The sequence below is a fragment of the Emydura macquarii genome, unplaced genomic scaffold, assembly GCF_026122565.2.
Source record: "Emydura macquarii macquarii isolate MOO-44397 ecotype Brisbane River unplaced genomic scaffold, CSIRO-AGI_Emac_v2 contig_1790, whole genome shotgun sequence".
Lineage (NCBI taxonomy): Eukaryota > Metazoa > Chordata > Testudines > Chelidae > Emydura > Emydura macquarii.
In genome coordinates, this window is record NW_027131927.1 from 2,101,963 (window position 1) to 2,111,838 (window position 9,876).

General features: G+C 55.1%; 1 protein-coding gene across 1 annotated transcript; it reads left to right on the forward strand.

Moving 5' to 3' along the window:
- The first annotated feature begins 4,358 nt into the window (after nucleotides 1-4,358).
- Nucleotides 4,359-9,577, forward strand: HIPK4 (homeodomain interacting protein kinase 4). Its single transcript, XM_067557273.1, has 2 exons — nucleotides 4,359-6,035; nucleotides 8,554-9,577. The coding sequence occupies exons 1-2, from the start codon at nucleotides 4,359-4,361 to the stop codon at nucleotides 8,728-8,730; spliced, it is 1,854 nt and encodes a 617-aa protein (XP_067413374.1). The 3' UTR covers nucleotides 8,731-9,577.
- The last annotated feature ends 299 nt before the right edge of the window (nucleotides 9,578-9,876 follow it).

Sequence of the window (9,876 nt, forward strand, 5' to 3'; positions counted from 1 at the left end):
CAGAGGCCTGGGCCGCGGCGTCTTTCTTTGGGGTCAGGGTAGACCTCTGGCGGATGAGACCTCAAGCTGCAGGGCTCCTGGCGTGAGCTTTCTAGTTGGCAAAGAAAGATAGGTGTCTCGGCTCTTGCCCGTAGCCCCACTCCCACGAACAATGACGCCAGTCTCCCAGGCCATGTGTTAGCTCCCCCTGGCCATAGAACAGGGGTTTTGCTGTCCTCCATCGCGCCGTTATTGCTTTGCACCTTCAGGGTCCCATTCTGCTGGGGGCTGCACACCCACCCCTAGTAACAGACAGCGTCTGTCCTGGCCGGTTCAGTCTCCCAGACGAAGGCAGGATTCTCATCTCTCTGTTACAGGTGGGGAATTGAGGCCCTGAGAGGTTAAGGCTGGGATGTCATGCCCCTGGACTCCCCTGCAACTTAGTTGTGTGCCTAACTCCCATCGCACCTTGGAAAACCTCAGCCGAAGGGGCCTGCCCGGGGCGTCTGCGTCAGCGCTGGGGACTGAACCCAGCTCCGCCGAGTCCCACCACCCAAAGCTCTGCCAGACCTCAAGAGCTGGGTCACGTAACCTTCCTGCCCCTTCTATTTTGCCCTGGTGTGGAAGTTCAGGATCCTTTGCCACCAGAAGGGGGTGAGAGGAGAGATTGGGTGCTGAAATGGTGCAAACCAGGGAAGAAAGAGAGGCGTCGTAGGGCCGGCCCTGGATAACTGCCTGAGTCAAAGTTTCCGGTCCATTTCCACAGGGCTCCCGGCCCCCTCTGGTGGCCAGAAGGGAGGGAGGGAAGGGGAAGGTTTAGAAAATAGTTCCTGATTCTCCCTGGCGTCAGTGTGCTGGCTGCAGAGCTCCGAGGGCGGGTGGCTGTGGGGTGGGGGGGAGGCGAGAATCAGGCCTGACACAGCCACGCAGCGGGGGAAATGCAAGGTGCTCACCCGTGCTGACATGGGGCCTGAGGCCTCGGCGCCCCGTGGACACTGAAGGAGAAGCCAGTCTTCAGAGCAGCTGAGCCGGCTGGAAAATCGGGCCCCCAAATGTGGGTGCTGAATGAAAGCCTTGTGTAAGGGCACTGCTGGCCCCTTACTGAAACTTGGTGGGTGGGCTGAGTGGGCCAGTTCTCAGCACCAAAGGATGGGGGAGGAGGAGGGAGGGTTGATGAGGCAGCAGGACGCTGAGACGGACAGACGCCAGGGCCAGTGGGGCGAGGCCAATGCTCTAGGGCAGCCTGATTGGCAGGGCGGGCAGACAAATGGTGGGGGGGGGGTCTCGTCTTCCCTCTGAGTTGGAGCTGGGGTGACCAGCTGGCAAGTGTGAAAAATCAGGAGGGGGTGGGAGGTAATGGGCGCCCATATAAGAAAACGCCCCCATAGCAGGACTGTCCCAATAAAATCAGAACATCTGCTCACCCCAGCTGGAGCTGCCTGGGCAGAGAGTGGGGCTGAGCTAAGGACAGAGCAGCCAGCGGCTGGGTGGCCCGAGACGAAGCCGAGGGAGCTGAGCAGGGCTGCAGCAGAGGGGCCAGAGGGGCATCCCAGAGAGCAGAGCAGAGCCGAGCCCAGCCACACTGAAGCGGGCTGGAGCTGGGGCTAGAGCAGAGGCTGGATCTGGACGTGGTGAGCAGCTGGGCAGAGCGAGGGGGACCCTGGGCAGGGCCCGGCGCAGGGAGACGCCGCCAGCCCAGAGGCTGCGCAGGCCAGACTTGGAGGGGAGACTGTGACCCCGACGGGGGCTGATGCTGGGGAGAAGGGCCTTGCCCCTAGCGCCTAGGGGCGTGTGGCCAGCGCCGGAGCAAGTGTCTGACCCGCGGCATCCCTGCAGCGCAGCCAGGGCCTGCGACGTGTGAGACACAGACTGTGAACGGCCCCTACACCCCAAAGACGCTGTGTGTGGGGCCCCCGGGCCGGGGGGGCGGCGTTGGGTGTTTTCCTCTTTTCTTTATTTTTTGTAATTGGTGGCTGTTCAATAAATGGTGTTTGCTTTGAACCAATGCAATGATCAGTGGGTCAGGGAAGCGCCCAGTGCAGAGAGGGTACCCCGGAGTGGGGACACCCTAGCCCCTGCCCTAAGGGACCATGGCAAGGTTGGGGGGTTGAGCCCCCAGGAATCCTGGGCCCGGCTTTGTCGGGGTTACGAGGACCCCGTCACACAGGAGAGTGGAAGAGGTGCCCTCGAGGTCAGGCAGGCCTCTGAGGAGCAGGAGCGAGGACTCAGATCCTTTTGCTAGCCAATACCACCAGATAGTGTGTGGGCTGGGAAAGTTCCCCACAATAGTGGGCCCATTCCCCTGCTTAGACTTGGAAATCTGGCTGTGAGCTTCCCGGGAAAGCTCACCTCCCCCACCGTCAGTTCTCCAGTCACCCTGCACCTCATGCAGCCACTCATACCAGTGCCGGCCACCGGTTTGCTTGGGTAGCGTTTTTCTACCCGCCTTGCAGGGGTGTCCAGAACTGCACCGGATCCAGGGCAGAGGGGATCCCTGCCCCGAAAGTGCGCCCAGGCTAATCTCAGGCAGAGACACAATGCAGAGGAATGGGTCACAAAACGGGGAAAGGGGGGGCGCAGGAAGAGGCTGGCTCCATGAGATCTAGCTGAGACTGTGCAGGTGTGATGGGAACACCTGTTGGGTTGGCTGATAAATGTTACCAACCCGAGGTAGCCAAGGCCTTTGACACGTGATCACCTGGCTCAGTGAAAGCCTCCGCGCAGCTAACATCTGAACAACCCACCTGAAAGCCTCCGCTAGATCCGGGCTAACGTGGTGCGGCTGGGCAGTGATGGGCAGTGCGCGAATGCAGGCGGGATACATGGGTATCAATATGGCCAATGAAATACATGCTGTTTAGGTTCTTTTTCTTTTTAAGTCCGGGAAATTATGGAGCAAGCACGAGGGATTGTGGGGGTGAAAAGCCAAAGGGATGAGGTTTTTTGGACTGTTTTTCAGATTTAAAGGGACAGCACCCACCCGCAAACATGGTGTTTCTGCCTGACAGTCACTTCGTCATTGCCCCCAGGGCCCCAGGCCCTGTGATGGGCACCACAGGAGCAGAGCGGTGTCTGGGATGGCAGAGCAGGGCCGGGGGGAGCTGGCCTAGAGGCACGGCCCGCTGCAGAGGTGGCTGGCAGGTGAGTAAGTGGGCGGGAAAAGAAGTTTTTCTGTTCATTCGTGTCACAGACAGGCTGTGGGGGATGGGAGGGGGCAGGGAGGAGAGGAAGAAGGGGTAACCTGGTGGTGATGGGCTGCAGGTTCGGGGCCTGGGATGGGTAGTGGGATCGACTCAGCATTCTAAGGAGAAATGGGAAGCAATCCCCAGATCCCAGCACCCCTGGGCACTGGGGCAGTGGATCTGGCACCCTGGGCTGTCTGGGTTAAACAGTGGGGCTTAGTGATACAAAACTGAGATCGAGGCAGCCGCAGATTCATTGCTGCCGGGGTGATCTCCACCCCAGGGGATGCACCACACCATTGGCTGGGCGTCGCGCGAGTCTTTCTGCTTCCCACCAAAGCAGCAGGTGAAGGCAGCTGGCAGAAACAAGATGCTGGAGTCAGGCAATGTGAACTGAGGGCAGCAGGAGGCAGGACACTAGCTATCTAACCCGGTGCAGAAAGAGAAGGGGCATCAGAAGAGCTGCAGCAATTGTCTGATCCACAGGGACAGGCATGTTGGACCCCAGAGCACTGTGGTTTGCAGGACAAAGAATTCAATGGACCAGTTCTGAGCTGATATATGGCAAGTCCTCTATTCCACTAGGGGCCACTTCCTGACACTGTAGATGAGAAATGTACACATACGCACATGTGGCTTAAAAGGCCGGCCATGCTCCCATCCCAATGCAAGTGTGTGTGGAAGGCCTGGCTAGAGGTTGGACTTTGCTCTTCTTTGCACGTTTATGAAGCATGCAGCCCGGACCTCTGACACAGCACAAGAGTTACTGGGTGATCAGGGCTGAGAACTGCACCATTTCAGGGCGGCCCTCTGACGGAGAAATAGAGAAGTCCTGAGTCATTTACACCCACTGCTAGGCTCCTTTGCAATGCCAGAGTGGCGCAAAGGGGACTTGGTGTAAATGTGAATGAGGTCTTTTGGGTTTTGCTGGGAAATTTGGGCCAGATTTCCTAGTTTGACACTGGAGTAATGGGGCCACACTGGTGTAAAGCTGGAGTAACTTCTTCCCTCCACAACAGAACCTTCTCAGCCTGGTAACTTTGGAATCCTAAACACTGTTGCATCAGCCCCGGTTCCGCGGGAGAGTGGGGGGATTCTCTTTGCTCCAAGGAAGTAGAGCGTTCTTTTGTGAGAGGCCAGTGGCCCCTGTGTTTCTGAGCTTGGCCCGACAGAGACAGGGACAGTTAAGCACAGACCATGGTAACAATCGAGTCGGGCGGCGAATGTTACGACGTCATCGAGATTTTGGGGAAAGGCACCTTCGGGGAAGTGGTGAAGAGCTGGCGGAGGAGCACAGGGGAGATGGTGGCCATCAAAATCCTGAAGAACGATGCCTATCGGCGCAGGATCATTAAAAACGAGCTCAAACTGCTGCAAAGCATTGGGGCGGTGGACGCGGAGGAGTCCCACATTATCCAGTTCCACGAGTTTTTCCATGACGAGCTGAAGTTCTACTTGGTCTTCGAGCTCTTAGAGCAGAACCTGTTCGACTTCCAGAAGGAGAACAATTTCTCCCCTCTGCCGGTCAAGCACATCCGCACCGTGACCACCCAGGTGCTCAAAGCCCTGGCCACGCTGAAGGAGCTCTCCATCATCCACACGGATCTGAAACCCGAGAACATAATGCTGGTGGACCAAATGAGGTACCCTTTCCGCGTCAAAGTGATCGACTTCGGGTCGGCCAGCATCTTCAATGAGGTGCGCTACGTCAAGGAGCCGTACATCCAATCCCGGTTCTACCGGGCGCCGGAGATTTTGCTGGGCCTGCCTTTCTGTGAGAAGGTGGACGTGTGGTCTCTGGGGTGCATCATGGCGGAGCTGCACTTGGGCTGGCCTCTTTACCCCGGGAACAATGAGTATGACCAGATCAGGTACATCTGCGAGACCCAAGGGACGCCCAAGCACAGCCTGCTCAACGTCGCCAGGAAAGCTCACCACTTCTTCAAGAGAAACCAGCAAACTGAGCTGGGAACCCAGTGGCAGCTGAAATCCTCGTCCGAGTACTTGGCAGAGACCCAGGTGAAATCTGTGGAGAGGAGGAAGTACGTTCTCAAGTCCCTGGAACAGATGGAGTCGGTGAACATCCACAAGATGATCTACCCAGACAACGAAGCCTTGGCTGAGTACTTTGACCTGAGAAGCATGGTGGAGTTGATCAAGAGGATGCTGACCTGGGACTCGCATGAGAGGATCACGCCCGGTGCAGCCCTGAAGCACCCTTTTATCTCCATGCATCTGCTTAAACTGAGCTACGAACTCACCCAGTACTGCCAGCTCTCCCTGCGGGGCCTCCAGGAGTCCAGCAAGCACGAGAGCCCGGGCAAGGAGGAAGTGACTTATTGCAGCGCCATGGAGGAGGACACCTTCTACCCGGCGCAGGAACATTGCAAGGAGGAGCAGCACGTGCACGGGGTCCCCGGCCTCTCCGGCGTCCAAAGGACCATTGACCAGATGGACGATCTGAGCATCGCCGAGCCAGGCAGGGAGGCTGCCGTGAACTTGTTAGGGGAAGGTGCCAGGATGGGAGCGTACAAGTCCTCCGCTTCCGCCAAAGTGGCTGGCATGACCTTGTTGGGCCACATGGGAGCGCACAAAGCCACTTACCAGAACCCCCAGCTAAGCCACGAGCCGCGTCAGGAGCCGAGCCTGGCCTGCTACGGGAGCCGGCACGCCAGCTCCACACATTGCAAGCAGCCTCGCCACACCAAGTCTGATCCCACTTTCGGAAACATGATCCTGCTGGGACAGCAGTCCCCTGGGGACAGCGTCACCTGGGAAAATGAGAGCAACGTTGCCATCTCCCCTCTTGCCTCTTCCCTCCCAGAGTCCACCAGCCCAGATGATCAGAGCCATCCACTTTCTCCCACCACTAAGGTAGCAGGGACAGGTCCATTTTGGCTGGGCAGGAGTTGTGTTGTTTCATTATCAGGGGTCACCCTTCCTGGGAGCAGCTGAGATAGGGTTTGCACCCGGGCTTTACAGATACACCAGAGGTCTACAAGGATTTACCTGGACCTCTAAGGAAGATCTGTAAGGCAGATCCTTGATCACAGTAGATACAGGGATCTACTTTGCATCTACAGTGATATCCCCATCATTAATCAAAGGATGGGCCCAGATCCTCAAAGGTAGACACCTAATTCCCATTGATTTCATTGGGAGTTAAATGCCTAAAACCTTTGAGGATCTGACCCTAAGTTACCAGCAGCTGTCCTTCCCCATTGTGGCTGGCTGTCTATCCATCCATCCTGATCACCTAGCTTCCAGTAGATATCTCATTCTTCTTATTCATCATTTAGATACCTGCCCAATTATTATTGTCATCCTATAGTGCCAGGAAGTTTCAACAGAGACTGATGCCCTGTTCTGTTAGGCATTGCACCTACCCAAAGAAAAAGGTAGATACGGGCTCCGAATAGCTTCTGGCCCAACAGGCCAACCCACTCAAACTCAGCCCAATTCTGCGTGCAACCAAAGACCAGACATTCAAAGGAGGGTTGAGGGGAGAAGGGCCCCTGGAAGCTGGTTAGTTTTGATTGGCATTTTGGGAAGAGGGCCTGTCCAGTGATTGCTTTGGGTCAGCCGAAGGCCAGCCTGCAGACATGCTGTACCTTGAAAGCAGGGGGAGCATAAGCTGTGACTCCACTCTAAAACAGAGGTGTTATTATTATTTCTGATGTGTATCGTGATAGTGTCTAGGGGCTCAAGGGAGCTCAGGACCCCCTGGTGGTTCATATTATGATTTATTCTAAAATGTCCCACAAGGGCACAGGTCTTACCACAGAAAAGACACTGAAGAAGGGGCCCTGCCTCAGGAAGGTACAGTCTGAGGCTCCAGTTCTGCAAAGACTTGGGCATGTGCTTAACTTTATGCTTCCATGAGCCGGCTCACGCGTGCGCATCTAAGCACGTGTGTCTTTGCAGGCTCCGGGCTAAATAAAACCTTGATCCTGCAATGGGATTAGCGTTGGCCAAGCCTTGTACTTCCACAGAGCCCCTCTGACTCAGCTAGGTTGCAGGATCAGGGTTTTAGACTGTTAATGTATAAGCTACTATACCCTAGACCCAGGCTTGCCCAAACTTTACCCAGAGACGGCCTGTGAACGTAACGCGTCTTCCATGTTGTGGCCAACTCCGCACTAGTACAAGGTCTCTGTAGTCTCTGATTGTTCATTATTATTCTTTAAGAATATCTGCACCATGGCCGGATATGTGACAGCAACAGAGAGCATGTGAGGAGCTTTATGTAACTCAAAATGTTATTTCAAAGCTTACCTGCAGATGATGAGCTTTAGAGAGTTGAGACTGGCTGATCGGGAACTATCTCCTTCCCTCCTCTTTGCCCGGATTCATGGCCAAAGCTTCCGTTGTCCCTTCTGGAGATACAGATGCTAATTAATGTTCATTCAGAGAGATGGGGACCTGTGATGGGCAGTTGGGTGCTGTGGCCTCACGTGAAATGAAATTATCCCAAATCTGGGAAACCAGAGTCACAGAATCATAGAAGATGAGAGTTGGAAGGGACCTCAGGAGGTATCTAGTCCAACCCCCTGCTCAAAGCAGGACCAACCCTCACTAAATCATCCCAGCCAGGGCTTTGTCAACCTGGGCCTTAAAAACCTGTAAGGATGGAGATTCCGCCACCTCCCTAGGTAACTCATTCCAGTGCTTCACCACCCTCCTAGTGAAAAAGTTTTTCCTAATAGCCAACCTAGACCTCCCCGAATGCAATATGAGACCGTTGCTCCTTGTTCTGTCATCTGCCCCCACTGAGAACAGCCTAGCTCCATCCTCCCTGGAACCCCCCTTCAGGTTGTTGAAGGCTGCTATCAAATCCCCCTCACTCTTCTCTTCTGCAGACTAAATAAGCCCAGTTCCCTCAGCGTTTCCTCATAAGTCATGTGCACCAGCCCCCTAATCATTTTTGTTGCCCTCCGCTGGACTCCCTCCAATTTGTCTGGTCTGTCCTGTCTCCCAGGTGCTGGGTTTGTCAACTTTGGGGTTTGCCCCAGCTACAGCCTTGTCTACACCAAGACGAACTTTGAGTGTGCGCAGGCAAAGCTGCTGTTGGCAACCGTTTCAATGTAAGCCTGAAACACTGGTGCAAATCACAGCTTCTCGCTGCTTTGCCCGTCTGTGCTAGCGTCCAAATCCTCAGGCAGAATAGGCAGCGCTCTATTGAAGTCGATGGAGCTGTGTCCATATACACCATCAGAGGACCTAGGGGCTGTATTAGTGCAGTTACACTGGGGGCAGGAACGCCCTCTTTAGTCAAAGCCTGAGAACCAAGGAGACATCGTGTTCTCCGGTCTCACTACCAATGACGTCCGGTTTTCTTCCCCCAGGTGTCCCTCTCAAGCCGGTACTGATAAGGCCTTTTTCTCGCCTGCAGAGAGCTCAAACAGAGCCGCCCGGCCCTGAGCCGCAGCTGCCCAGCGCCAGCACGTGGCTGGGCAACGATGACTGGCTGATTGAGCGGAGGGTGGAGAGATCCCCCATCAAGACCGTGCTCCACCACACGCCGAACAAGCACCACCGTTACCTGCAGCACATTGCAAGCCACCACTGAGCCTGGGCAGCCCAGAGGAGGGACAGGCAAAGAGGAGGCTCCCCCTTCCCCCCCCCCACACCTTTGCAGATTCATTTGTAGCCATTAAATTATCGACTGTTCCAGCCTCAATGCCGTTTCCTCATGAAACCCAAAGATACTTTCCTCTTATTGGACAGTGTCCAACCCTATGTGCTAACTGCCGCTGTGCTGCGGAGCTGAGCCAGGGCAGTAGGTCCATCTGGGCAAAGGCCACTCCTGTCAGGCCAGCTGGCACAGGGATAGCAGCACGCAGCCAGCTGGGCATTTAAACCCCCGCAGGGCGTGTGTGCGTTACCCTGATGCCGGCTCTTTACTCTTTCAATAAAGGATTTATCAATCGCAGAGCGGTGAATGTATATTGTTATAGGGCTGAAACCATTGGCCTGACCTATTTTTCTCACTTCTTTCCCCCCCACCCCATTTCCCAGGCAAGGCCAGCCCCGGGGTTAACCCCCTGTCCACACCACCCTCCCACTGGAGGGGAGACACTGGTAAACAGCTAGTTGCCCCTCTGGGCTGGGATGTACCATTCATAAAGGCTTTATTACCAGCCCTGATTAGAAAATAACCAAATCAGACGCTCTGAGGAAAGATAATGTGATTTGTTTTGTTCCTGAGAAACGACCTAGTGGGAACCGCACGGATTTTATTCTCTTCACACCACCCCACTCCCCGGCAGTGAAATGGTGCCTTCCTAGGCGGAGCGAGAGACATGGCGTCAAAGTGTCAAACTGCTGGAATGAACCATTGCGTTGGTGGGGGGATAGGAGGCATTGGCCAAGACTGATCAACTAATTCATTGTTGCTGTTATTATTATTTTAGTATTTGCCCAATCTGTTTATACTACACTATGTGCTTAGGGTGACTTTTAAATAAACCTGGACTTTTTTTTTTTTTTTTTTGGGGGGGGGGGGGGGCGGACACCGTTCCAGGGGAATGGTACCTTCCCAATGCTATTTAAGTCAATTGTTCAGAGGCTACTTCCTTACAGTGAGTGGGGCTTAGGGCTCTAGGATGGTGAGAAGGAGCTCCCTCTATGGAAGGGGCCAAGTCAGGCAGGGGTTTTGGGGCAGCCCCACTGTCATGGTGTCATCAAGTAATGTAATCACAGTGACAGGTCAGGG